This window comes from Penicillium paradoxum (genome assembly GCF_028828445.1).
Source record: "Penicillium paradoxum strain IBT 22861 chromosome Unknown utg000003l_segment0_segment0, whole genome shotgun sequence".
Taxonomy (NCBI): Eukaryota; Fungi; Ascomycota; class Eurotiomycetes; order Eurotiales; family Aspergillaceae; genus Penicillium; species Penicillium paradoxum.
The window spans coordinates 4,138,042-4,164,506 of record NW_026643181.1 but is presented as its reverse complement, the minus strand read 5'-3'; the positions used below and the strand labels follow the sequence as shown (position 1 = coordinate 4,164,506).

The 26,465-nt window shown below is 49.6% G+C and overlaps 12 protein-coding genes across 12 annotated transcripts; 7 read left to right on the top strand and 5 right to left on the bottom strand.

The window, feature by feature from the left end:
• Positions 1 to 240: 240 nt before the first annotated feature.
• On the bottom strand, positions 241 to 1,485 carry N7457_003402 (uncharacterized protein; the record flags this gene model as incomplete). The annotated part of the gene is made up of 1 exon (XM_057174447.1): positions 241 to 1,485. One exon carries the CDS (start codon positions 1,483 to 1,485, stop codon positions 241 to 243), a length of 1,245 nt encoding a protein of 414 aa, XP_057034598.1.
• Positions 1,486 to 3,064: 1,579 nt separating this feature from the next.
• Positions 3,065 to 6,176, top strand: N7457_003401 (uncharacterized protein; the record flags this gene model as incomplete). The annotated part of the gene is made up of 2 exons (XM_057174446.1): positions 3,065 to 5,089; positions 5,157 to 6,176. 2 exons carry the CDS (start codon positions 3,065 to 3,067, stop codon positions 6,174 to 6,176), a joined length of 3,045 nt encoding a protein of 1,014 aa, XP_057034597.1.
• A 159-nt stretch (positions 6,177 to 6,335) lies between these two features.
• On the bottom strand, positions 6,336 to 7,439 carry N7457_003400 (uncharacterized protein; the record flags this gene model as incomplete). Its single annotated transcript, XM_057174445.1, has 1 exon — positions 6,336 to 7,439. One exon carries the CDS (start codon positions 7,437 to 7,439, stop codon positions 6,336 to 6,338), a length of 1,104 nt encoding a protein of 367 aa, XP_057034596.1.
• Positions 7,440 to 8,193: 754 nt separating this feature from the next.
• arp6 (actin family protein) lies at positions 8,194 to 9,783 on the top strand (the record flags this gene model as incomplete). The annotated part of the gene is made up of 4 exons (XM_057174444.1): positions 8,194 to 8,698; positions 8,761 to 9,460; positions 9,519 to 9,581; positions 9,645 to 9,783. The coding sequence occupies 4 exons, from the start codon at positions 8,194 to 8,196 to the stop codon at positions 9,781 to 9,783; spliced, it is 1,407 nt and encodes a 468-aa protein (XP_057034595.1).
• Positions 9,784 to 11,465: 1,682 nt separating this feature from the next.
• Positions 11,466 to 12,542, bottom strand: N7457_003398 (3-hydroxyacyl-CoA dehydrogenase family protein; the record flags this gene model as incomplete). The annotated part of the gene is made up of 4 exons (XM_057174443.1): positions 11,466 to 11,564; positions 11,647 to 12,197; positions 12,265 to 12,364; positions 12,414 to 12,542. The coding sequence occupies 4 exons, from the start codon at positions 12,540 to 12,542 to the stop codon at positions 11,466 to 11,468; spliced, it is 879 nt and encodes a 292-aa protein (XP_057034594.1).
• An 850-nt stretch (positions 12,543 to 13,392) lies between these two features.
• Positions 13,393 to 17,024, top strand: tof1 (putative DNA repair protein (Tof1); the record flags this gene model as incomplete). Its single annotated transcript, XM_057174442.1, has 3 exons — positions 13,393 to 13,479; positions 13,548 to 15,918; positions 15,973 to 17,024. The coding sequence occupies 3 exons, from the start codon at positions 13,393 to 13,395 to the stop codon at positions 17,022 to 17,024; spliced, it is 3,510 nt and encodes a 1,169-aa protein (XP_057034593.1).
• A 1,742-nt stretch (positions 17,025 to 18,766) lies between these two features.
• Positions 18,767 to 19,230, top strand: N7457_003396 (uncharacterized protein; the record flags this gene model as incomplete). The annotated part of the gene is made up of 2 exons (XM_057174441.1): positions 18,767 to 18,880; positions 18,919 to 19,230. 2 exons carry the CDS (start codon positions 18,767 to 18,769, stop codon positions 19,228 to 19,230), a joined length of 426 nt encoding a protein of 141 aa, XP_057034592.1.
• Positions 19,231 to 19,460: 230 nt separating this feature from the next.
• N7457_003395 (PhzF family phenazine biosynthesis protein) lies at positions 19,461 to 20,420 on the top strand (the record flags this gene model as incomplete). Its single annotated transcript, XM_057174440.1, has 1 exon — positions 19,461 to 20,420. The coding sequence occupies one exon, from the start codon at positions 19,461 to 19,463 to the stop codon at positions 20,418 to 20,420; it is 960 nt and encodes a 319-aa protein (XP_057034591.1).
• A 613-nt stretch (positions 20,421 to 21,033) lies between these two features.
• On the top strand, positions 21,034 to 21,897 carry N7457_003394 (uncharacterized protein; the record flags this gene model as incomplete). Its single annotated transcript, XM_057174439.1, has 1 exon — positions 21,034 to 21,897. The coding sequence occupies one exon, from the start codon at positions 21,034 to 21,036 to the stop codon at positions 21,895 to 21,897; it is 864 nt and encodes a 287-aa protein (XP_057034590.1).
• Positions 21,898 to 21,924: 27 nt separating this feature from the next.
• On the bottom strand, positions 21,925 to 22,410 carry N7457_003393 (SRPBCC family protein; the record flags this gene model as incomplete). The annotated part of the gene is made up of 1 exon (XM_057174438.1): positions 21,925 to 22,410. One exon carries the CDS (start codon positions 22,408 to 22,410, stop codon positions 21,925 to 21,927), a length of 486 nt encoding a protein of 161 aa, XP_057034589.1.
• Positions 22,411 to 23,018: 608 nt separating this feature from the next.
• Positions 23,019 to 23,558, bottom strand: N7457_003392 (uncharacterized protein; the record flags this gene model as incomplete). The annotated part of the gene is made up of 1 exon (XM_057174437.1): positions 23,019 to 23,558. The coding sequence occupies one exon, from the start codon at positions 23,556 to 23,558 to the stop codon at positions 23,019 to 23,021; it is 540 nt and encodes a 179-aa protein (XP_057034588.1).
• Positions 23,559 to 24,802: 1,244 nt separating this feature from the next.
• Positions 24,803 to 26,224, top strand: N7457_003391 (PHD finger domain-containing protein; the record flags this gene model as incomplete). Its single annotated transcript, XM_057174436.1, has 1 exon — positions 24,803 to 26,224. The coding sequence occupies one exon, from the start codon at positions 24,803 to 24,805 to the stop codon at positions 26,222 to 26,224; it is 1,422 nt and encodes a 473-aa protein (XP_057034587.1).
• Positions 26,225 to 26,465: the final 241 nt, after the last annotated feature.

Here is a 26,465-nt window from a genome sequence, read left to right as displayed (position 1 = left end):
TATCGAGAAGTCAAGTCCGTAACGCCACATGTCAAAAGGCCATGGATCACTGTCGCATGGTCCCTTTATATCAAAACAAAAAAAGAGCAAAACAAAAACAAAAATCGCTAGGTTGAGAACACCACATTTGGCATGTATTCGTCATTCGTGAGGTTCCATAGTCGTAACAGCAAAGCAGCGCTTGGTCATGAATCAGATCAAAGCCTATGGCTCAAGTTCGTGAAGCTCCAGGAAGCGAACTTAAGCATTGATACCTAGGCCAATATCACCGGTAGTCCTGGACTTCTTTGTAGTGGTAGTCTCCACGTCACTGTCTGCCTTGCGCTTGTGAGAGCGGGGCCGCTCCACGCCGGGTTTCTGCACTTGGCCGAATAGCTTGGTCTGGAGCAATGTGCTGCTCTTGGGGACAACGGAGCGCATGTGGTGGGGAGTGCCAAACTGCTCTGCCGCGCCCTCAGAAGCTGAGAGGGATACGGTGCTGTCACTGTCATAATGTTCCTCTGTTGGGTGCCCAGTCGATGTGGGGTAATGGCTCTTGGAGTGGTTGGGTGTAACAGGGACGGAGGTTGAAGGGTGGGCGGCATAAGCATGTGTTTGGTTGGTGAGTTTGTCAGCATAGAGAAGAGCGGCGAGACCATCTGTGTGTTCGCCGTGGCAAATGTTATGGATCTCATGCTGAGTACCCGGCGACATGCTGCCGTATGTGAGAATCTGGGAAAAGTGCTTGCGGTTGTCCCCGATGCGCTGCTTGAGCATGAGATTCTGCTCCTCAAGATCCATGGACCGACTCATGGCTTCATCGATAGCGCGCTTCGCCCTCCTAAGTCTTCGATCTAGAACGGTGTTGAGCTCTTCCAGTTCTTGTGAACGCTGGACAGCCGATAGATAATCGGAATTCATGCCAGACTGGGACTGAATCGGCGAGATGGGGTCAGCAGGGCGCGAGCGACTGCGATACTCGGCGCTTTGGAGAATCTCAACTTCGCGCTTGGCGAGCTGGTGTTCCACTTCGGCGCGCTTGACGGCTTCATTGCTTGCGAAAGAGACCAGGCTATTTTGGAGTTTGAAGTGCAACGCAGACATACGCGACTCTCGGGCCACGGCTAGAAGATCCTTGGCAATAGTGCGCAGTTCAGCCTCACTGGCGTTATCGATTGCTTCAATAGTAGGCAGGTTCTCAGAGGCACCATAGGCATCACACAAGGTCTTTTCCAGATCAGACTGTTTGATCAATGGAGGGCTCAAGGACCGCGAGTGTGAGCGAGAACGAAGCGGGGCGCCTGGAATCTGAGTTGAGGGTGGAGGAGTCATCTCTGATGACAACGGCGGCGGTGAGAGGAACTTCTTATCCGACTGGAACGATGGGCGCTTGGTCATAGCGCTAAGCTCTGGTGATGGGGACAAAGTGGCTCTTCTAATTGGAGTTGAGGGCACTAGCTCTGTCGATGTTCCCAAAGAGCTTTGTGAGTTGATGTTTTGAGACATGATGGAGGTGTTGAGTGTGATGGTGTGATGTATACCAATTGGATCAGACCACGAGGGTACAATCAAGGTGGGGAACGGGTCCTCACGCTAATTCCATCTAATCAGTATTTTTGTTTCCATATTGGGGAATCCAAAAGCGCAAGGAATATACATACCGGAGACTGATAGTTGCTGGGGTTTAGACTAAGGCAATCGCACCGGTGCTCTCAGTATGTTGCCTTAGGAACCAAATCAGAAGATTGGAATGGATCAAGGGGAAGAGCTAGAGAAAACAAATGGCTTGGGGTAGGAGGCGGATGAAAGAAGGGAGAATAATGGTGTGCAGGGAGAGCTTAAGAGGAAGAGGTTACTCCAGCTTGCGTTATTGGGAGGGGCTGGGAGGCTGGGAACGGGGGAGTCTGAAGGTACCCGCTTTGGGTTAGCCCATATCCCAGCCCCGGTCAATTATCTAAGAATATGGGCCAATCAGCGGTCAGTATTCACTCTCGCTAAGCCTATCTGGGTTAGTCTGGCGATCACGGGACGCTCAGGGCAAGTAAACACCCGCGACCGGACAAGCGCTGGGGGGTTGGGCAGGCAACCGATAAGCGTGGTCACGATCTGGACGATCATAGCGTGGACGTGTTTGAATCCTGACGCTTTGTTGGGTCCCATTATTGACAAGAAACGTCGGGCTCCTGCATGACATGTCCGAAAATAATAATAAAGAAAACCTGTGGTCTTTAGACTGCAATTTCCATATATCGGCACATAGTAATGTTGCTTTACTGAATTGGCACCATGGATACCTAGACACTGACAATCTTGGAACCCACTACTCCATACAGCCAGAGCGTCAACCAGGAAGACTACACAAGGGAACATTGAGTGTTTACCACCTGAAAGACATATCTAGTTGGAGATAACTGGTTCCCCGGGTGATTCTAGCTAGCTCCAAGTGGCAACAAAAATCAAGTCCCTGAGATTCAACCGGTATTACACAATTTAATGTAGAATGTAAATTACCTCTTGAGAGAAAAACAAGAAAGGAAAGACAGACAGTTCGAATGAAAGAACATTGGAAGTTGCCCATGTACACATGTAAGGGATTCTCGGGATAATCGACTGCCACGTACGAGTGAGCCCATGTCCATGTATATATCCGACGGAAGAGACCATGGCTAACAAACCAACTAGCCACGAGCCTACGAGACTATTATCGCTATAAGAGAACCCAAGACATTTGGATTCATGTAGCAATAGATGACAAAAACACACAGCTCGGATGCGAGGTCTTTAGCCTATTTAGACGATATTTCAGGAATCGGAGCAAAACGAGTTGGTGCCTGAGGCTGCTATCGCGGGATTGTGAGACCTTCGAAATGTAAACATTCCGCTTCGTCCGGAACAGTTCTAGACCTCTGAGTCTTCATTCTTTTGCAAGGATAACCACAATTCTGACAGGAGGTCATCTGATACTGCGCCTATTCCCCGCCCTCCACATTCCTTGTCCCGCTCCCTATCGTTGGACATGCGCGTCCAGAGTCCTTGACGTGCGCCTCCCTAATCACACACCAACATCAATAATCGCAACGATAAGATGGAAGGAAAAACGAAGACATTGACTCGCCCTCCGAGTGGTATTCCACGACCCGCAAGCGGTATTCCGCGTCTTGCTTCAAGGTTGCCTTTACCCACGACGACCGCATCAAAATCGATCAAGCCTTCACCCTCTCGAGACAGACTGCGAGCCGATCCTGGTCTGGACGAAAAGAGGTTGCGAAGACCTTCCTACGACGCGCTTGTGAAGAAACCACTCTCACGTCATTTGTCTCCGCCCAAGCCACAAGATGATCCTATCCCGACACCCAAGCCAGACGAAGCCGAAGTCGTGGAAGATGACACACAAATTTCGGAGGAATTGAGCTCAATTGCTGGAGATGATGACACTGCATCTGTCATATCTACACAGGAAGCGCGTGGCCGTCCTGGAGTACGTCCATCTTTGTCCGAGCGTACACTTGAAACGTTAGCGCAAATCCCACCATCACCAGCTTCAATGAGCAGGAAATCTAGCTTTTTCAATAACGCCAGCCCCATACGATCCACATCTCGCGCCCCGTCCACTGTGTCAAGTGCGTCGAGACCGACATCAAGGGCATCCTCTTGCGCGCCAACTAGCAATGAGCTACATGTACAGCCTGTTTCCCAGTTGCGATTTCCTTCGAAGCCTCGCCAATCGACAGCTTCGTCTTTGTCTCTAGCTCGTGGCTCGGAGGAAAGCGTCAGTCCATCAAGACTGAAGCGGCCATCACCTAGATATAGTATCGTACCGGGAGATGGCGTCCATTCGGATACCAGCTCGCCGCCCAAGAAAATGATACCCGAAAGATCAATTGGGAACAAGGATACAGGAAAACCCTCGCTTGTCCGCCCATCACCTGGAAAGGCCCCTGCAAAGCTCGTGAAGTCAAACATGGGCCCCCCAGACAGGCCACTTCAGGTGAAAAAAACAAGAAAACCCCAAACGGGACAAGTTTCGACCCCACGCTCTCCCTCGACAGGATCAAGATATGTAACGGCTTCTTCCATGCCCGATGAGCTGTCTCCAGAGCAACAGGCAGAAAGTGAAGCTAGAAAAGTATCTAAATCCTCCAGTACGCTCCGCGAACAGATAGCAAAGGCAAAAGCTGCTCGCAAGGCGATGGTGTCTAAAGAGAACAAGGAAAGTCCGCAAGGGACAAATTTGCAAGCCCTGCCCGTCGATGCACCTCTTGAATCGTGGGCAGGTGGCGACGACGAGGACCCATTCAATCAACTGCCCAAGGGATCCAACTCTTTAGTCATGCGAAAGCGTGTGCAGACAGCACGTGCGACTGGTCAATTAAATATTGCGGCACTTTCTTTAGCAGAAATTCCTCAAGAAGTGCTGACAATGTACGACTACGATCCAGAAAACTGCGCAAACTGGTTCGAGAATGTCGATCTAGTCAAGTTCAATGCCGCCGACAATGAGCTGGAACAGATCTCAGATGCAACATTCCCCGATATCGACCCCGAGGAGTTTGATCCCGACAGCGATGACCGGGGGCTACAATTCGGGGGCATTGAAACCCTAGATCTTCATGGCAATGTCCTAAAGTCACTCCCTATGGGACTTCGACGTCTACAGAGCCTACGGACTCTTAACCTGTCCAATAATTCTTTGGATATGACCAAAATCGAAATTATCACAGAGATCAAATCTCTTACAGACCTGAAACTCGCGAATAATCAGTTGCAAGGGGAACTGACTTCTGTCATTGGTCGGCTTGGAAACTTGGAGGTTTTGGATCTTCGTGGGAATAATCTCACAAAGCTCCCAGATGAACTCGTTGAGTTAACTTCTCTGAGAACACTGGATGTCAGTGAAAACAAGTTCACTTCGTTATCATTCGAGGTACTCAGCAAATTGCCTCTAAAAACACTCAATGCACAGAAGAATAAACTGGAAGGTACTCTGATCCCGGCGTCAGTGAATGGCCTGGAGACATTGCAATCCCTGAATATTGCTAATAATGCCGTGGTGGTCTTCTCCGCAAATGACGCGCTCGAGCTTCCTAATTTACACACTCTGTTGATCGGCGTCAATCGCATCACGCATCTCCCATGTATGTCTTCTTGGCAATCATTATTAACGCTATCCGCGGAAGAAAACAAAAATTGCGGAGCTCCCGAAAGGATTTGTGGAGCTCCAGAGCATCAAGAACGCCGATTTCACTGGGAATGACCTCTCGTCTTTGGATGAAAAGATAGCATTCATGGAAAGCCTCACGTCTCTCCGTGTTGCCAACAACCCATTACGTGAGCGCAAGTTCCTGAGCATGGACACAGAAGACATCAAACGAGACTTGCGGAGCCGCTGTGACCCTGATCCGCAGGACACAGATGATGAGGGCTCGGTGGCCACCCAGTTCACTCTGGCACCCGAAAATCCCGCGCTCGATGGCAGCTGGCAGATCAAATCCGGTGGTACTCTTGACAAGTCGTATGCCGACTTGACCGACCTCAAAGTGGAGCAATTGGAGATGATTGCCTCGCAAGACATTCGATGCTTGTATTTGCAGCACAACGAGTTCACCTGCTTCCCAACCCCCGCGATTGAAATGCTTGCGCCGGGTCTGATTGAGCTTGATCTCTCACATAACCCTTTGAAGGGTGCTGAATTCCTGTCTTCTCGGCTTGAGCTGCCAAAGCTTCAGTCATTGACTTTGAATGCTGCCAGTTTGACATCATGGGAGCCTCTCTTGTCCAACTTGATAGCACCGTCTTTGACATTATTGGACGTATCGCATAATCGCTTAAAGGGACCGCTTCCCAATCTGAGACAGACCTACCCAGAGCTCAAGACGCTTGTAGCCTCCGACAACCAAATCGCTAGCCTGGACTTCGAAGCCGCGCAAGGCTTGCAAGTCTTGGAGCTAAGCAACAACGACCTTGATGCCCTTCCACCGAAGATTGGTCTCCTGGCAGCTGAACGCTCTCCTCAGAACTGGGGCACTGGATCAGCCTTGAGGCGCTTTGAGGTCGCTGGCAATCGATTCCGGGTACCTCGCTGGCAAGTAGTTGCCAAGGGAACTGATGCAATTTTGGAATTCTTGCGCGAGCGTATCCCCGATAGTGACCTGCCAGCGTGGGAGAAGGAACATGAAGTCTTGGAAGAGGAGTTCTAAGTCCGAGTAATCTAATTGAAGGCCATGATTTAAAGTGCCATGTATAATATCACCATCTTTGTTCTATGTACATATACATAATATCGCTGTCTATGCTTTTCTCGGGCTTTTGTCATCTCATCATCAGCTTCTTTATAGCTTTGTGACAGGGAATTCCGTTCAGTTTTTCTCAATTGGCTTGCTGACTTCGTCAATCACCTTGAGCCAAGTCTTCGACCACGTAGCAAACTTGTCTGCTGGTGCATCGTCCTTGGAATCCACAACCTCCCAGGGCGCCGCGACCAATTCCACCGCCTCTGTTGCGCTTTTCTTCGTCTTTCGCAGATACTGAGCGGATGTTTCAAAATTGGCCTCGTACAATGCGCCAGCTGCCTCATCGACATCATCCGGGATAGCTTGCAGGTTCAGCATCAACGACTCCAACCTCTTGACACCAGATGAAGAGGCCAAAGGCGCATTCCCAGCGTTCTTAAGTCGGCTGTTGATGATGGCCGGGTAGACTTGAGCGATGGGCTTGAGGAACCGAATGGCGGATTTCTTGTGTTCATGAAGAGCAGCAGTCTCTTCTTTGTCATCTTCGTCATCTTCCGAGTCATCATCGTTTGCAACCTTATCATCATCATCAAGAAGTTCATCGAAGAATTCATCGCCCTCTTCTTCAGGATCCCAATCCTCGATTTCCTCGACCGCATCACGAACCAGATCCCTCCACTGCTCAACGCGGCGCATAACGAATCCAACAACGCCCTTGTTCGCGACATCGGTGGCGCTATCACAAGCATCCCAGACACGGCCGGTAGCGAGCATAACAGCATCCTTCTCGGATTTCGTCACATTGCTCTCCTTGCCGGTATCCTTCTTCTCCTGATCTTTCTTGTCCCCAACACGCTTGACCTCCTGAATGAGCGCAGACAGTTCCGTCAGAGCGGTCTTGGCGAGGACTAAGACCTCGGAGTGAAACGCCTTCGTGTATTGCGCCGGTGTAACAAGTAGTGCGCCGGTGACGAGCGACGGCAGCACGGATTCATTGAGCTCGCGGAGCACGGTGCCGACTGCGGAATGCGTGAATGGCGAGCTAATAGCCAGCAGGGAGAGTTTCGTGGTATGGGCTTTGAGCGCGGTCGACGAGGCCGTCAGGAGGGGCAAAGCTTCGGCATCTTTTGCGGCTTCGGGTGCGGCGGGTGGGGGCGTGGTGAGAGCTGTTTGGAATTGGCCGATAAGGGTCAAGCTTGTGCCGAAGACGGCGGACAGCTCTTTCGACATTGTGAGGGTTGTCGGTTGGCCGGGGTTGGTATGGAGGGAAGAGCAGTAGAGAAAAAATTTGGACGGTTGGGCCTGATAATGATCGCGGGGCTGATTAGGGCTCTGCGGGGTCACCTGGAAATTTATCTTCAAGTCGAGGGCCGCTAAAGGAGGCTATTTTGATTAGCCTATTGTTTCAAGATGATTATGGTGATATAAATTGGTGATTTACAGGCTTATGTCAACTTTTAGTAAACCTGTCGCTTGTATCAATGCTTTTCCTGCCTGTTATACATACCACAGCTAATTGTTTTGATTATCATATGTAGAGAAAATGGAGCTAAAATGAAATTCTATACGCCAAACAACATACATACTGAGGTAAAAATCCTATATACATAGTAAGTTACTAACATAAATTTAGCTAATTGTGTATTCAAATCATCATATCATCAGAGACGCCATGTTGTATTCTTCCAACGCACCGAGTGCATAGGTATATCTTCATCTTGAATCCCGCCACAAAGAACCTATATCTAAGAGCCTTTATGCTCCAAAAAGTCCGATGCTATTGAACAAACCTGATTATAATCTGAATCATGAAAATCCTATGTAGCCCGGCATTATAAAGCCGCTCAGGTGCCAGGTCCAGGCCCGGGTGGTCCGTGCACCACCACCTTGCCCAAGTTTTCGATATCAAACAAGACAAACAGCTTCATCATTGCATCCCAGCTTCCTACAAGCTCTGAACTTTGGTTCATCAAAGCCAGTCACAATGGGAACAGCAAAGGCTCGTGCTACTCCAAGAACACCCGTGGCAACCACACAACCCTCGGAGACGTCGCGCTACCTGCCTGACACGACCTTCATCATCGACAATGGCGCGTATATGATCAAAGCTGGCTACGCCGGTCATGCTCCGGTTCCTGAAGATCCCATTTCTACCTGCTCCTCGATACCCAATGCTCTTGTCAGAACCCGCGACAACAAGATCGTCATCGGCGCTCAATTAGCGACTGTCACCGACTGGAATGAGGCGATGTTCCGGCGCCCGGTGGAGAAAGGATATGTTGTGAACTGGGAAGCTGAGAGGGAGATTTGGGATCAGTCTTTCTTTGATGGGAAGCCGACCCCTCGGAATAAACAACACCACATTGCGGATCCAGAGGATACTACTCTCGTGCTCACAGAGGCGCCGAATGCCTTGCCCATTCTACAACGGCACACGGATGAGATGGTCATGGAGGAATGGGGATTTGGAGGATATGCAAGATGCTTGGGTATGATGTTCTGATTCTTTGGCGCCGCATATGATATCGTACTGACTTGAATTCGTCTGCAGGTCCAACCCTAAATGCGTGGAACGAAATCCATTCTCTTTTCGGCGATCCTCTCTCCAATACATCCGATGCCTCTGTCCTGCCTGCAGATTGCTTGCTGGTCGTGGACTCTGGCTACTCTCATACCACAGTGACGCCGGTATACAAAGGCCAAGCTCTCCAACGTGGAGTCCGAAGACTCGATCTCGGAGGCAAGCATCTTACAAATTACTTGAAGGAGATCGTGTCAATGCGGCAATACAACATGGTGGATGAAAGCTACATCATGAACGAAGTCAAAGAGGCAGTCTGTTATGTCAGTAATGACTTCGCTAATGACTTGGAGAAAACGTGGAAAGTTGGTCGGAAGCGCCAGACTAGCCTTGAAGAGGGAGTTGTGGTGGATTATGTGCTCCCGAATGCCAACAATAAGGGCTTCACTCGACCTCACGACCCTCTTCTACACGCCAAAAAGAAGAAAGGAGCACTTTCAGGTCTCAGTGCTGAAGTGCTGTCAGAGGATGTCTTAGTACTGGGCAATGAGCGTTTTTCTGTCCCGGAGCTTCTGTTCACTCCGGGAGATATTGGTATGCAGTCTGCCGGGATACCTGATATGATACTTCAAAGTTTATCAGCTCTGCCTACAGGCCTGCATTCGGCGTTCTTGGCGAATGTTTTGGTCGTCGGAGGAAATGCGTTGATTTCGGGATTCATGGAAAGATTGTGGGTTCCTTGAAAGCCAGGTGATTTGAGTTTATACTGACCTACCATCTTCTCGCAGGGAAACCGAATTGCGGCAAATTGCCTCTTCCGAATGTGTCGTGAGAGTGCGTCGGGCTAAGGAGTAAGTGAACATCTGTGGATACGTTCCTTTAATCCGTCTTCAAAATGCTGATATCGATACTAGCCCTATTCATTCGACATGGCTAGGCGGTACTCGTCTTGCTAATAACAAAGAGGAACTCAGCAAGGTAGCCATCACGCGCCAAGAATATCAAGAATACGGGTCAGGATGGGCCGTTCGACGATTTGCTGGCCTTTCATAATGTTTCAGTCCCCTGGGCTATGTTCGTGGGACCAAGTATCGTGGGAGTTTACGGAGGCCAAAATCGACAGCATTTATAGCATTAGTGATACCCTTGTTTTCAGTGTCTGTGTTTGATTAATACAAGTGCGAAATGTTTCGAATATCCCGCTACATGCGTTTAGATACATGTATGAACATAATCGGGGCTAGAACACGACAGTCCTCATATGACGAGAGGATTATGCGCTCTCATTTTAGCTCACATGCGTTCTTCTTCAGGAAACTCTCAGAACCACGGATCTCCGTCTATGGTCTATTTTTATCTCTATATTCCACATCAGCTACGAGGTCCAAAGACTTGGAAGTCCACCATGGCATTGAAAATGCGAGACAATGAGAGAGAGCTCCTAGACTGCTCTATCTTTTGGAAGCCGGTTTGATACAGCGAAAACAAGAGACAACAGGATGTAGCCGTCATATCGAGATTAACCATGGGCCTTCTCAGGTACAAGAACGAGATAATGTTTGCTCACCCATGGCCAGACGACCAATCCATCTATGACCTGAACGGACATCTACTTAAGGGGGTCTTTCAGACCCTAGATCTTTGTTTTTGACGATGCATCTCCCCCCCCTCCTGAAGGGTCCAGTACTACCCCAGGCAAATCTGACCCAGATTGACGGCAACATGCCAGGCAGGCCTTCAACCATCCAGAAAATCCTAATCTATTTGGGGCGAGTGTTCAAGAAAGCCAACTCCGAACTAGGCGTGTCAGTATAGCCCAAATATAACCAACAGCCAGTGAACTACAGACATATTGACCGCAAACAGATGCACAGGATGTCTTGAAAAGATCCCGTCCAGCAAACTGCTGATTACTTCCTGCAACCATAAATACTGCTCCTCCTGCCTCCGCCGAATGGCGGCATCAGTATTGGACAACCCCGAATTCTTCCCAGCGAAATGTTGCAGCATAGAAATCCCCCGAAAAGCAATCGTGGCGGTGATAGATTCCCGCAGCAAAAAGCGCTATCTCGTTCAGTGGGAGGAGCAGAATCTCTCTCCGCTGGAGCGCTTGTATTGTCCCCGAGCATCATGTGGACGATGGATACCTCCACGCAGCTCTGGCTCACGGCTAGGATACGTTGTTTGTCCTCATTGCCGGACGAAGGTTTGCCCTACTTGTCGGGAGTTTTTCCATCTCGGTTGGTCGTGCTCGCATGATCCTGAGATGAAGACTGTTATGCAGATGGCGAAGGAGAATAATTGGCAGAGATGCTCCAATTGTCTTTATCTAGTTGAGAAGATCGATGGTTGTAACCATATGGTGTGCAGGTGTGGATATCAATTTTGGTATGTTGATGAGTGTGCTTGGCAAAGCTTCAATGCTAACCAGAAAACAAGTTACATTTGTGGCCAACGCGGACGATGTGTATGTGCCTCACGTGGGATGGGAGATGAGCTAGTTACAGATGAGGATATTGATGTCGACACACTGGTTGCTGTGATGGAGGAAGCGGAATTGGCGGGAGAACCATGTTTGTTGGTGGACAGGGCTGAGACTAATTGAACGTTTTATTGTTCTATGACAAGTAATCAACGTTTTTTTTTACTCAGAAATTCGCAATCTACAATAGTATGATGTAGGAAGGGTATCTTGATACAAATGCTTTTCCTTCATCATAGGGGAAGCATGGCGACTAGTAATCATAGAAGCCCTTGCCGCTCTTCTTACCAAGCCAGCCAGCATCGACCATGCGACGCAGAAGACCAGCAGGTCGGTACTTGCTGTCACCAGTCTCTTGGTGAAGAACGTTCATGATAGCAAGGCATGTGTCGAGACCAATGAAGTCAGCCAAGACAAGGGGGGCCCATAGGCACGTTGGTGCCAGTCTTCATAATGTTGTCAATGTCTTCACGACCACCAACGCCGGTCTCTAGGCAGATCACCGCCTCGTTGATGTAAGGCATCAAGATACGGTTGGCAAGGAAGCCGGGTGAATCAGCCGACACAGAGGCCACCTTACCCATTCGCTGGACGAAAGCAATGGCAGTGTCCATGGTTGCTTGGGATGTTTGAAGTCCCCGAATGATCTCCACACCCTTCTGAATTGGGACGGGGTTCATGAAGTGGGTCGAGATAACCCGGGAGGATGCCTGTAGGTCGGTGGGATCCGAGCTGGTGGCAGCGGCAATCTTGGTGATGGAGATGGAAGAGGTGTTGGTTGCGAGAATGGCATGCTTGGGAGCGATCTGGGCCAAGTCGGCGAAAATCTTTGTTTTCAAATCCGGGATCTCGGGGACAGCTTCGATGACGAAGTCTACTGATGAGAGGTCGTCCATCTTGACGCTTGTGGCCAGAAGGCTTCGGGCTTCATCAGCTGCCTCACGGGTGATACGCTGCTTGGTAACATCCTTTTCAAGGAGCTTCTCTATTATTCAATGGCATGTCAGATGTTTCGATGTGACCGGAATAGGCGGTCCGAGATCTCGGCGTACCGGCAAACTTGAGGCCCTTATCCAAAGAAGCCTGCGAGGTGTCGACAAGAGTAACAGGGACCTGAGCCTTCAGGGCAGCGACAAGGGCAATACCCAATCCCTAGAAAGTGTTAGACCTTCAGTGTGGCTGTCAATTCCACTTTACACACCATTTGTCCCGCACCGATAACGCCCAGCGACCTGACCTCGGCTGCGCGCATTGCCGAAGACGAGCAGAAGCTTCGGGCCACCGCAGGGCCCTTGCGAAGGGAAGCAAAGCGAAGAGAAGAGGCAAGCATGGCTGTGGTGAGTTTTAGAATGATGGAACACAAAGCGAAGGAAGTTGCGAAGGTGCGTGCGAGGAATCAGCTAGGTAGTATACTCCAACTTCACGTGCCCCCGGACGTCATTATCGTGCGGGTAGAACAGTGGCCACTCAGACATATACTTCACCGCCTTAGGCCTCGGCTTTAAGGAGGCCTCGGGATGCCTTTACTAATACCTAGGTTACTTTCATATTAGCTAGATATGATAGCTTCAAGACCGTATAACAGAGCAGAGGAAAATCAGGGATGAGTGGCTATTATATAGAGGAATATCAAGTATTGTATCTTGAAAAAACGATGAGCGGAATGTTGAAGTCTGCTCCTAGGGTATCTAAGAAAGCCTTTTATCAATAACTTTTGGGCAGAGCTTATCAGAATCCAAAGATTCTTGTCATGATTGATTGCCCAAGAAATGGATACCCTTCGTTGCGTTTCAAATTGGTAGTGAAAAGAGCTAGCATCATTTGAGCCAATGGGTACCGAGGATGAGATGCCGAGGATGACAAGCACGACTCGTTGATTCAATGATACAGCAATACATGTAAGTATAGTCAATGTTATTTGAAGTACTAGTTTAGTTGGAGAGAAGAGGTTGCGGAGTACGGAGTACAGACTTCGAAGTTGCTTTATTTGACTCCATAGATGTGATATTCTGCCAGATATTGCTGCAGCGGCCGCTGATCTGCGCTGTAAAGTCATCGGTTATCTTCGGCACTTTGGCGGCATCCAGTTTCTCCGAAACACCGAAGCCGAACACGCGTCGACGCGTCCCCATTCAACTCGATTCGGGAAGCAAATTGATGGGGTATCAAATCAGCACGTCATGGATGAAGAGGCTGTTCCTCTAGGACATGATGTCCAAGTTGTTGACCCAGACGTCCGCAACTATGTTTACGGTCTGGTCACCGCTGTGAGTTTATTGCTATTTCCACAAACTCTTTTTGGGTCTTTAATTTACTGACACACTTGTCTATCTAGCTCGGAGGCTTCAATGGCGAGAATGCCGACCAATACGTACTCGGAGACGATGCGCTGGCTTGTCTACGCGACATCAAGCGCTGGCTGAGGTTATATGATGAAAAGAACAACCGGATGGATGTTGCCCGATGTCTCGGAGAGGCCAACTTGATCAACGGCGACCTGCTTCCCATCCTTTCGCTGTGGTGGGCCACCGGACAGAACAGCAAACATATGACTAGGATCTCGCTGGCGTGTTTAGAACTCCTCGTCCCTTTGACATGGCCAGTCGAGTTCCACAGCCAGATGACAGTCAACCACCATCGCCATACCCCCTACATCCAACAAACACAAGTGCAGTACAAACGGGGCGTTCTCAGGTCCGGCGGATCGAATCTCCTTCGTGCAATAATCCGGATCGCCCTCCCGAGCATGGCAACCCCGCGGTCCGAGCGCGGAACCCGCGATGAAGGAATCCTCAAGCTGATGTTATACTTCCTGCGAAACATTGCGATAATATCCCCTAATGTTCGACTTGCGGCGGAAGGCGAAGAGGAGGAAACGTCTAGATCGGCAACGATCAACGCTTTCCACGACCAAGATGCATTTGCGCTTCTCTTGACCATGTGCTCCAATGTCGGCGATGACTTTAATCTCCAAGATATTCCTTTGATGGAGACAATTTTCCACATCGTCAAGGGTGTCAATGTCGAGAAGTTGTTTATGGACGATGACCAGAGGGCAGCGAAACGAAGCGATGAACTCAAAGATTTATTGCAAAAGGAAGCGCAAGTGCGAAGAGAATATGCGAAAACCGCGCCTTCACGCCATGGAAGATTTGGTACAATGATCTGGGTCAAGCGAGATGGCGCGAAGGTGTCCACCGTTTCTGGACAAAGTGTATTGCGCGACGATCAGACTACGTTTCAGAAGATGGACGAAAGCAAGAAATGGAATAAACCTCGTCCCCGCCGCAGGCAAGAGGATGTGGTCCAAAACAGCAACTTCAATATGCCCGCTCATTTGAACCCCGAGGCAACAAAGAACTTGAGAACCTTTGTGGAGGAGTTCCTCGATTCTGGCTTTAATCCTCTTTTCACTCATGTGCGGAAAGCAATCGAGCGCGAAGCCGAGCGGGTAGTGGGAATTAATATTCGCCAATTTTTCTACACAGTCAGTTGGTTCCTGGAAGCAGAGCGTGTACGACGCACTCGGCAGCTGCGCCAGCGCACTGCGCAGAATAAAGGAAGGACCAAGGAAATAGAACCCGATAGTTATGGTCTGGTTGCTGGAGTGCTGAACCAAGAGACATTCATTTCTCTCAATCGGGCTATGCAAAGTAGCCTGGACAATAAGGAATGGGATGATCTCAATGCTCAAATGCGCTGCTTCACGCAAATCCTGTTGACTGTCCAGGAAATGGCGGCCTCGCCGGTTGAGGAAGATCAAGAGATTGCGGAGAACATCCAGAACCGGATTTTCTACGAAGAGACAACGCATGATCGAATTCTCGCTATCTTCCGCGGATACAAAGACCAAGGATTTGGCTACCTGGATGCTTGCACGGAGTTAGCACATGTGTTCTTGCGGATGTTGGAACGCTATTCGAAAGAAAACGCCGATATGCAAATTCGCTCGCGCAGAAACGCCAGGCGAAAGCAGAAGAAGGCTACTCAAGTCGAGCAAGAAGGAGGAGATGACGAGGAGGAGCATGCCTCCGAAGACGAAGACATGGAGGAAGTCGCCCAGGTCACCAAAGAGCGCAGCTTTGACTTCAAACGATTTGCAGCTAAGTTCTGCACGCAGCAATGCGTGAACACCTTCGTTGCATTCACTGGATTCTATCGAGAGCTCAATCCTGACCAGCTCAAACGGGCCCACCGTTACTTCTACCGGATTGCTTTCAAGCAGGAGATGACTGTGTTGCTCTTCCGTGTTGATATTATTAGTCTTTTCTATCGAATGATCAAAGGACCAGGACCCATGGACTCAAGCAAGGCCGTGTTCAAAGAATGGGAAGAACTGGTTCGACAAATCATCCGGCGACTGATCAAGAAGCTCGAAAAGCGCCCTGCCTTGGTCACTGAATTGCTATTCAGCAAGATTAACTCCACTGCCCACTACCTTGAATACGGACACGAAAAGCAAACGATATCCTATAGTAATCGTCCCCCGGCTGATCTTATGATTACATCGACGGAAGCGGAGACAAGGGAAGCCAAGCTCAAAATCGTGATTGGTGCTCTTGTTCTCGACGGCAGAGCAGATCTAGTCAATTGGATCAAGGATATCATGAGCTCCGCAACTTCTGAAAGAGAAGCCTGGGAGGCCCAAGAGGAAGCCCGTCATGCCGAGGACCCGGAGACTGCCAGCATTCCCAGCCCACTAATAAGTATTGTTTCCCTGTCACACTTTGCCTTTTGATTGAAACTAACACAACAAACAGCCGTGAAAGGGAAGAATGAGTTCGTCCAGAACGCCATGTTCTCAAACGCAAAGCTGCGCCTGCTCATGGCCATCATCGGGTTTGAGCGACTCGGCGTCGAAGATGTGCGCGGTGCCGCCTGGGTTATTCCCGCATCACTGAAAGCCGACGACCTGCGTGAGATAGTTTCCGAGTTCCTGAAGATCCTCCAGAACCCAGTCTCTGGTATCACCGGCGATGACCCCCGCCAGCACCTCCAACCAAAGAACAAAGTATATGGTCGGGGTAGCACGGCCCAAGGCACGGTTGATGTTCTCTTCGGATCCGAGTCAGAAGGCGAGGACATCCCAGATGGACCTTTGTTCCCAGCGAACCCGCGGTCAAAGTCCAGCGCGTTAGATGAGCTCAAGAAGAAGCGTAAAAAGAAGAAGCATCCCGACACCGAGGCGGAACCGCTGGACGATGAAACCCTGGAAGCGCGGCGAAACGCTCGTCTATCAAATGCGCTGTCTCGACAGGCGAAGATTAAGAGCGACTTATTCATTCACGCTAGTGATGAAGAAACCGACGAAGAAGCCGACAAGGAGTTCTTCCGCCTTGAAGCAGAGAGGCGAGAGAAACAGGCCAAGGAAGTTAAGAAGGCCTTGCTCACTGGAACCGCCGAGAAATCAAGCAGGAGCAAAGGAAAGAAGCCTGCCGCCCGCAAGCGGGTTAGCGACGGAGGCACTTCTGCGGCAGCAAAATCAAAGCGACAGCGTCGTGATTCCGGGTCTCTTTCTAGCGATGCTGACAGTGATGACGACGGCGATATCCTCATGGGGGGACTTGACGCTCTGTCATCTCCGTCCCAGCAAGTTTCCACTAGCCACGACGCTGGAGAAGACGACATCCCTCTCATATCGGATCAGGAAAACCCTGATTCAGATGACGATTTCGCCTTCCTGCGTGAAAGCCCGAGGAAAGCTCCAGCCCTAGACCCCGAGTCTGGGAACGACGAAGAAGAGGATGCGCCTGTGGCTCCAGCCCGAAGACGTATGCGTGGTGGATTTGTGATCGAAAGTGACTCTGAATAGTGACTTCTGATCTCCGCGAGATGTTCAGATATGATGACCTGATGAGGCGTTTGATATTGGCATGGGATAGGAATTGTACAGCATAAGATACACCAGCTCAATGGAACATTTTAATGACAGCTTTTCTCTACTCAATCTACTCCGCAGCCAATACTGTTATAGCTGTGACAGTTCGTCGGGTTGAACAGTGTTTCTCTACCTAATCAGGACTAACCCCACGCAGATCACCCCCGCTTTACGAAGCTTGGCGGCCTTGAGAAACAGCTCATACTTTCAAGCTGCCCAGTTGTATCTTCGTCTATATGTCACTAGAGGTACCTGCTCGCAAGAATCATCATGACAATTCCTTCCAGACCGAGTGAGTTTGATGCCCGATTTCTCGGCCGCCTGGTAGGGACTAGGGTCACTACGTAGTCTACCTTTGATGACTTCGACCCCCTGCAACAGCTATCTGCTGTCTCTTCCTCCGCGTCTGCCGTCTCTCCCCCTCCGGCCTCGCTTGCTACGACCTCCCTTGCTACGGCATCCTCAACTACGGCCCCTAACCTTTCCTTCTCTGGTTCGCCCCCTCCTCCAGGGGCCGGCCGCTCGTGGATCATCACGACAAAGCTCTCGGAGAGGGCTGTTCATCTCACAAAGGAAGATGTGGATATGGGCGTTGGGTCTCCTATGACGGTTGGCAAATTTCTATGCCACCTAGAGGAGGACCCGGCCCAGATAGCGTTCATGCGAATATATTATCAGATTCCTATTACTGGGACGGAAGACGCTGATCTGACTATACTAGCCCAACAGATCCAATCTCCTGAGGTGTGTGGTGAACTGGAGGCGTCTAAGCTATTGATGAGCCAGGGCTGTAGCTCTGTTCCACGTTTCCTTGGTTACTGCGAAGAAACGCAAGGGGAACATGATCTCGTTCCTGGTGGCCATGTCAAATACCTCGTATGGGAAAAGGTGCCTGGGGAGCCTCTTACAGGGGAAATTTTCTGGAGCTTGGATCCCCTGGTACGAGAGGATATCCGTGCCAAGTTTCGTGTTGCCTTTGAGTCAGTTTATGCAAATGCAAAATGGCAGACAAAAAACGCTAGTATAATTAAATAGAGAGATGCTACGTTGCGGTGTCAAACCGCAGGAGTCTAGAATCTCGAAGATCATCTATGATCAGTCCACTGGCAATGTGTACGTGGAGGATTGTACATTGGGAATATTTACTAATGAGTCCAGTCGCATTTCGGGGTTCCGAAGGGGATGGCCAATCCGTGATCAACTTGAATGGTCAGACACCCGTTACATCGCGTACATGTTGGCTAAGGGACCCGACGAGAGGGACTGGCGTTCTCGCCTGGAGAAATGGCAGTTATGAAAGGTTCACAATGTTGCGGTTTGTGAGTATCAGATTAATTTTTAATTGCTGTTATGCAAGTCGAGGGTTTTATTTATTTTTGGGTGTTGTGGTTCCTACCTACAAATTGAGGGGGTCTCTACTGGATCTTTTGAGGTTTTATTGTACAGTTGGCTCACAACTTCAAGAGTAGCTAAATGTGACGATCTAGAAGTACATAGACTGATTCGACGATAGGAACAAACAGGGCCTGTTAGACGGGAAGTTGACCCACGACCCTTTGTGGCAAAGTGCCCTCTATAGACCTTACGGCTGGTCCCAGGGACTCCGTAGCACTGATCTGCTGAATTCTTGTAAAAACACTGATAGTAGACGAAGAAATTTCTTCATAAAAGAGACGATGTCAATGATTCCCGATGATATACAAATCCACCTGGAACCCTGTCCCACTAGGGCGGCCAACGCCGGTCAATCGACTCTGGCAGAGCCACGCGAGGGCCAGATGGAGCTTACAGTCAGCCCGCAAAAGTATTAAAATCCCTTCTTCTGCAGGGTGATCGGATCATTGGGTCTTCGAAAAGTTACAAGTCTAGTGAAGGTGTGCTACGTACATTCTGTGGGACGTGTGGTGCGACGGTGTTCTACACCTGTGCTGAGCGACCAGGGATAGTTGATGTGGCGGTTGGCATTTTGCGTGCGCCAGAGGGAGTAATGGCCGAGAATCGGGCGTTGTGGAGGACGGGCAGGATAGCTTCTGCCGATGATGGATTGAAGTATGAGCCTGGCTGTAGTCGAGCGTTGATCGAGGGAGTCAAGGCGCGGGGACGTCAGAGGGGTATGCCGGAAGATTTGGTCATTTCGTGAATGTAGAAGCTCATCACGGCGACGTCCGATGCATAACAAACCGTGACTCACCTCGTGTTCAGCCAAGTCGTCATGAACAACAAAAAATAGTCTAGGAATTGGTAATCATAAACTCACCCCAGTCCATAGGTCGGGACAAATCTGTGAGTCAAAGCGAAAAAGTGGGGAGAGTATATAAAGCCACTCGCTATCCTGTCGATATCTCCCCACCCAACTCAGAAGAAAACAGAATGTCTCAACTCAACTTCGTCACTCTCGATGTCTTCACATCAACACCCTATTCCGGCAACCCGCTAGCGGTGGTCTTCCTCCCGGAAGACGAGTCCAGCGCTCTAACCCAGAACCAGAAGCAAACCATCGCACTGGAATTCAACCTGTCCGAGACTATCTTCGTGCACCCAGTAGGCAGCGATAAAAGCAAGCGCACCATCGACATCTTCACCACAGACTGCGAGATCCCCTGGGCAGGCCACCCCACCATCGGTGCAGCCTCATGGTTCCTAAGCCTTTCAACCGACCCCGCAAGCGATACGAACGTCACCACCCTCACCACCAAGTCCGGGGATATCCCCATATCCTTGCAGGACCGCGCGACGAATCATGTTACCGCCCAGATTGCGCACAATACGCGTATCCATGCTGCCAAATTCAGCCTGAAGGAGCTGTTGCGACTGCACCCGACATTGGCTCCGTTCTTCCCGCAGCTGGATGTGACTTTCCCTCTCTTTTCGATTGTCAATGGAATGAGCCAGTTATTTGTTGAGCTTCCCTCGCTTGAGGCGTTGGCTGTTCTCACGCCCGCCACCGGCGGTGAGCTGATTTCTGCGGCGGAGACCGTTTACCTCGATGAGGGGTGGAGAGCGGGACTGGTCGTTGTGTATTTCATTGTCCGGGACATCGAGGACAGTGTCACGCAGCAGAAGGTGATTCGATCTAGGATGATGCTGGGGAATATCGAAGATGCCGCTACGGGCAGCGCAGCTAGTGGACTGGCGGCGTACCTGGCTCTTACGGAGGGAAAGCCTGGCCAGCATCTTCAGTATCATGTTGTGCAGGGTGTTGAGATGGGTCGTCGTAGTGATATTGGCGTTGGGGTGGAGTTGGATGGCGAGAAGAAGATCCAAAAGGTTGTGCTGACGGGCAGTGCTGTTAGCGTGTCGGAGGGTAAGGTGTTGGTCCCTCAAGCTTAGAGAACCGTTGTGATTGGAAGCTTGAAGAGTAATGAGTCAGGCTGGAATAAAATATGTGGAAATTAAATCTATATACAGCTGTACACTGTGGCGTGCGTCAGCCTCATCCTCTCGATCGAGTCCCCGCCAGGCTCCAGGGCTGACCCATTTCCTGAGTCATGAAGATCAAACCTACACTTCCAGCCTTGTTTTTGGCAATATATCAAACGATAAGTCTCATGTCTAATATTACAAATATTTTTGTTATCTTATTCTACAATCATGGCGAAAGCAACAGAACCTGGCCTAGAGCCTAAATGCTATCAGTATACTCGACGCCGCGAGTTACATCCTGTGCCAAAAGAGGTCCAACGTGCAAGATCAAAGGCACAGAAGAGACAACAACCAGAGCCAGGAGAATTCGGGGAGTCCAAAGCAACTCCCCTTTATAGAAGGTATGCGATCTTTCATCTCAGAGCTTCTAGTTCTAACCAAGACTAGATTCTTCTCCCTACCACAAGAAATAAGAAACATAATTTATCGCCAACTCCTGGTCCAGCCGTGCAAATTTGACATTATGCATTTAATCCCATGCAATATGCGACTCTGCCATATGAGACCAGGCCCAAGTCCAATGTATGACGGCCGCGATGGGCCCCAATGTGCAAATTGCCATCCATCCATGTGGAAGAAGCCACAAGTCACGATCTACACCTCCCCCGCACGAAGCCAGTGGGCAAGACCTCATTCTAACGCCTATCTCTGCGACAATTGCTACTGGGACCTAAACGGGGCCGCGGACGGAACTCCCTGCATGAGATATCTCCGGTGTCTATGCGCACGGCGCAAGAACCTAGCCATCCTGATGACCAGTAAGCGGTTTTGGAACGACGCCGCCCCGATCTTTTGGACAGAGAACTGGTTCGCTTTTGAGCTTCCTTGTCTGTTGATAGGGTTCCTGACTGCTCTTCGTCCACAAGTGAGATCGTGGCTGAGACGGATATCCTTCTTGCCCCTTCCTGCTTACGACCGCCTAGAATATTTCGATATCTTCCCTCAGCGGCGGGACCCGGTTTGGAATGGGTGGGATAGCATCGCCCGTTGCTGGAGTTTATTGCAACAATGCGAGGGACTGGTAGAGCTGGAGCTTGATGTGGTCGCTCTGACGCGAGTGAAATGGGCTCGGATTCTTCGACAAGTCCGTGTCAAGAAACGGGTTATTTTCAGTTATCAGCTGTCTGAAGAGGAGCAGGACTATGCTTTCTATGAGCGAGAAGATCCAGGGGCATGGGTATGGGGGCTTCATTCTCGTCGGAAACGATTCGATTCGTCTACTACTGCTTTGATTGCATCTAGCATGATGGACAAGGTTATCAGAACCAAAGACCTGGCAAGACATTATGCCCAGAGCACCCTATCCCAAAGGTGTGGTGTCTATGGGGCGCAGTTTGTCCAGGAAATAATCGAAGGCCGGGTACAGGTCCATGAGAACATGTGAAATACAGCTTTTCGGCTGCTATATGCATCACAGTTTCTTCTCCTCCACCAATTTTCTCAACGCCTTGATTGTCCCCTCAACGGCCATCTGGCTCATCTTCTTCTCTTTCTCGAACAGCGCTGCCAGCTCTTCCTTTGATGCATCGGGGTGCCGCCACTCAAAGATATATGTCATATAGAGCTCGCCGCCAGCTCCTTGGCTGATCACGTTACTGATCTTGCTCCCATCCACCTGCCCGAAGTCCACTCGGCAAGGCTCAAATGCCGTCACGGTTTCTCGTACTGTTTTCTGGGTTTCGCGGAATAGGACCTCGCGAACGGTGACAGGGTTCCCGGTCGATGGATCGACAGAGTCACTTATGACTTTGGTAGATTGGATTGCTCCAGCAACGAATGTCTCAGCAGAGCGGATCTTGAGGAGGAGACCGTTCCAAATTTGTTCGGGCGTGAGAACGGGTGTCGCGCCTGGTGGGTTGATCGGAGCGGTGAAGGCGATATTGTTGGTGGATGACATTTTGGGAAGTTTGTGTAAGGGAAAGGTATAAATATCTGAGGTCTTAGGTCTTGAGAGATGTTGCTTTATAACGGATTTCGTCTGCACTTCTCTTGTGTTCGGTCTGTTTGCAGCGAAGGGGAATGACGAAACTGATAAGCCGATAAGGCTCATCAGCTCTCGGCGCGCCCATGCCCCGGATTCCAAATATAGTATAGATGCCTTACACGGTAGGCCTTTCTAGGTAGATTTTCTCCTCTTATGAAGGGAAATGAAGCAAGAAAAACAAAGCAAGAAAAATAAAGCAGCGAATGCTGGGAAAGTATGTAATTTGTGGCAATTCAATGATGCACTTTCCTAGCTAGAGGGTTCGGGGACTGGATCAACCAGAGAAAATACTCTCAATAAGAATTACCACCAACTTTGAAAAATAAGGCAAAAGTAGGAGACAAATAACAGCGTAGAAACAAAGTCGGTCAAATGCAGCAGCAGCCTCTCCGATGAATCCCCGGATAAAAGCAGCCCGATTTCAAATCCATTGCTAGACATGATCTATTTCAACCACAACATCAATTCGCAAGCATGTAGCAAAACGTCTCACAATGATTCTCCCAGGGTGTCAGGCAGAATCAAAGAATTGCAGATTGCGCCGGGGGCTCATTGTGTTGTCTCATGTGGGTAAACACCCAGTCGATCATATTGTCATCGTACTCGATGTCGAAACTCGAGCGCTTGACGCCAGGTGGAGCCCAGAGTCGGAGCCTGTTCTCATTATCAAGGTAGTTGTGGTATTCATAGAACCGAAGTTGCATGTCCATAGCCAGAATTGCCCAGCACCGGCCCTTCTCAGGGCGGGATTTATCGAGTGCGGCCATGAGCTGCTCCAAGACTTGCTGTTGGGTATCCGTTGGGTTCTTGGCTAAGATCACTGTATGATCAACGAAACCACTCCAAACTCCCGGAGCGACAAACCGGAGACGAGAGATGGCAAATTGTGGATTGTTGTTCTCATTTTGCTTAGAAGAAACACCGAATCCTTGAGTGGCGGGAAAGCAATAAGTGAGAATGATAGACAGCATTGCTCCCATGTTGTCTAAATAGTTGGACCCGCCCTCCCTAAGGCGCATGACAAACTCCTCGATGATAGGGACGGACATGTAGTTGGCCATGGTTTTTTTTGGATTTGGAATCGTTAAAATTTCGATTCTTTCTACTCTTTGATCTCAATTGTTGGGAGACAAGGAGATGGAAGTTGGCGTTGGGAAGCGAGGTGGGGGTTGGGAGATGATGAGATGGTTAGAATTGAGAAAACCAGCACGTAGGCAAATCGGTTGGAGAAAACGCAGCAAGGAACCTCGGGAGTTAGGCATCATAATAGTCCCTTACATGGCCTTACCTACCTAGGTAGTATCCTAATGCTTTTTCGGAGGTTTACAATTCGAGGACTCACCAACCAGTGCGTTACGTGGAGGGGCCCATCTGTTCTAGGCCCCTAATGTCGCCTAGCACACACCTCTCGGGCTGAAAATAGTCAAAGTCCCCTGATCGCACCCAAACCTCAAGGATGGAATGCAGCCGATGAAGGTTGTAAATGCTGCTCCGCACAGGAAAATGCTCGGGCGCGTAACCTTAGCATACTGGGTCTGACATCGATGTATGTGATTCTCGCTTGGAAGGTTTATCGAGAGCTGAACGGTGGAGTCCAATGGAATAGCAACTGTGACTGACTCTCTTTGACATCCTCCAAGGATTACGAGAAGGAGAGAGGGTGTCGTGCTTGGAGTATGACCTATAAGGCGGTCCAGTGGATCCGTGATCTTCTTCTCACACTTTTGATACAAACTTGGCTGGGAGACAGATGGACCGTTGGGATTGTCAGGCTCAATATATGATAAAGGTATTATGACACAGCCAGAGTCACATCGAAATGCAAATGGGAATTGCGAAAAAGAGGAAGTATTGCGATGATTCTAGAGTCATGTGCCTCCGTTTGATATTGAGACTGAAGCTGTCTCCCCGTAAATAGTTTCTTCTTTCCTTTCCTCTCTTGCCCCCAACTCAAGATTTCCTCAGAGCCTCTCCTAGCGTCAAGCTCTGAGCCTTGCAACAAGATACTCTGTTCTCCAGTTTCTACTAGTGGCACGTCCTGCTCGCGAACCATCTCAACCAGATCTTGCCACATCTGCGAAATTTATCGCATCGTGTCATCGGTGTCCCATCGAAAATCATCTTCCCAGTTCCCTATCAGACAGTCTCCAAGATGGCCGTAGGATTTTGGCACGTGCGCGTGAACGGTAGGTGGAACGCATGAGGCTTCATTGCAAGGTACTAAAGAGGGCAACTAGGCTACTGGTACCGTTACTCTCCAGGACCAGATTTAGTTGACCCGCCCGAATCAGCCAAAACATTGGAGATGGTCAAACGAGTACGTGACATACGCTCTGATCTTGACAGGTGGAACCAAGTCCCTTTTCCAAACCCACTCTCTCAGTATCTGGAATACATCTATGCCGCTGATCAAGGCGCAGACACCTTCACTCTTGCAATGTGGTCAACCGTTGATGGCATCCGGACACCGGTCGTACTTGAAGCCAGCCTCTCCGAGATATGTGAATCTTGCCGCATTTCTGTTGAATCTTTGCGACAAAATGCTGCCCTCCGGATTCTTGATTCCACAGAAGATCCCAATCTAGAATTCGATTCGAAAACGCTGGAACCGTGGAATGAGCCGTCGAACTTGCCTACCGTCATGACGGAACTCCAACAACAGTTCTTCGTGGACTTTGTCCGTCAATGGCAGCCCTGGTTTGATGGGGTCAACACCTGGAGATGGGGAAGCTGTGCATTCAAGGCATTAACCATTGCGATCTTGCGTCTTGCCTCGTGGGACTTTGAGGTGTCCTCTTCCGTCATCGACATATTACTGTCGACGTCTCATTTCCCAGATCCTGTTTGGAAGTTCCCAAAAGAAGAACAGTATTGGTTTCATGGATTTTTTGTTATGCTGCAACCTGATCTTGAGTCCCCTCAAGCATTTCACGCGGCAGTCGCTGGAGTCAAAGTATTCATCGATAACTCTGGTGGCACACCTCGTGGAGTCAGGTCTATTCTCATCTCACCCCGTCATGTGGCTTTTGTACAGATTTCAGGGACCAATATTAAGTGCAGCGAGATCATGCCACTGCTAACAAACTCCTCGGGATCAGCAAGTTCCCCAGGGTTTCGCGTGTTAGCCCAAGTTCTGTCAACCGATTGCTGGAAACCGACATTGGCCCACAGAGAATCGTGGGGTTCCCCCTTGTCACTAGAAGCTCTGTCGCGTGTTTTCCATAGCGCGGAGCCGAGGGACAAAGTGGCACTAGCACAAGCTTCATTCCAAGCGGAACAAATCTACTATAACTCAATTCCCCAATTCGAGAAACTTTCCATGCAAAAACTGTTCCTTTCCATAACCTGCTGTGGGAAGCGTCCTGGGTTAGAGGAGTCGGGTGTACGCTGTATTAAATGTCGTGCATGGCAACATCGATACTGTGTTGGACTGGAATTTCCGCCGCCTGACAATTCGTTCATCTGTGCGATTTGCCGTGAGAACCCAGGTTTTACAGGCCTCGACCTCCTAGGGATTGACAGGCATTCTTTACATCACAGGAGGAAAGATTTCATTGTTCAGATTGACGGTTCTACCAAATGTCTTCGGAACCAGGCCTGGAAACCAGGCTATTTCCCTCGAAGGGCACGGAATGGCTTGAGTGAAGCTCTCAAGATTAATTTTTCTATTCGATTCAATGGGACTTTTACGGCACTAGCCTATGGCATTGAGGATGTTTCACATTGACTATGTCCCTTCTGATAAGATCATGAGTTCAATTGAAATGACAGATTTAGTATCAAACACAAGGACAGGAGCAAACTGTAGTCATGAAAGGTAGAGCTCTTAAATATGTGACAATTAGCAAGGCTAACTAGCTGAGCGATTCTGACACTCAAAAAAGGTATAGACATTCCTCGATACCTTCTGTATGGTATCGAACAACCAGAGTGTTTATCTTGAGACAGTTCGAACAAGATTCTGCCTA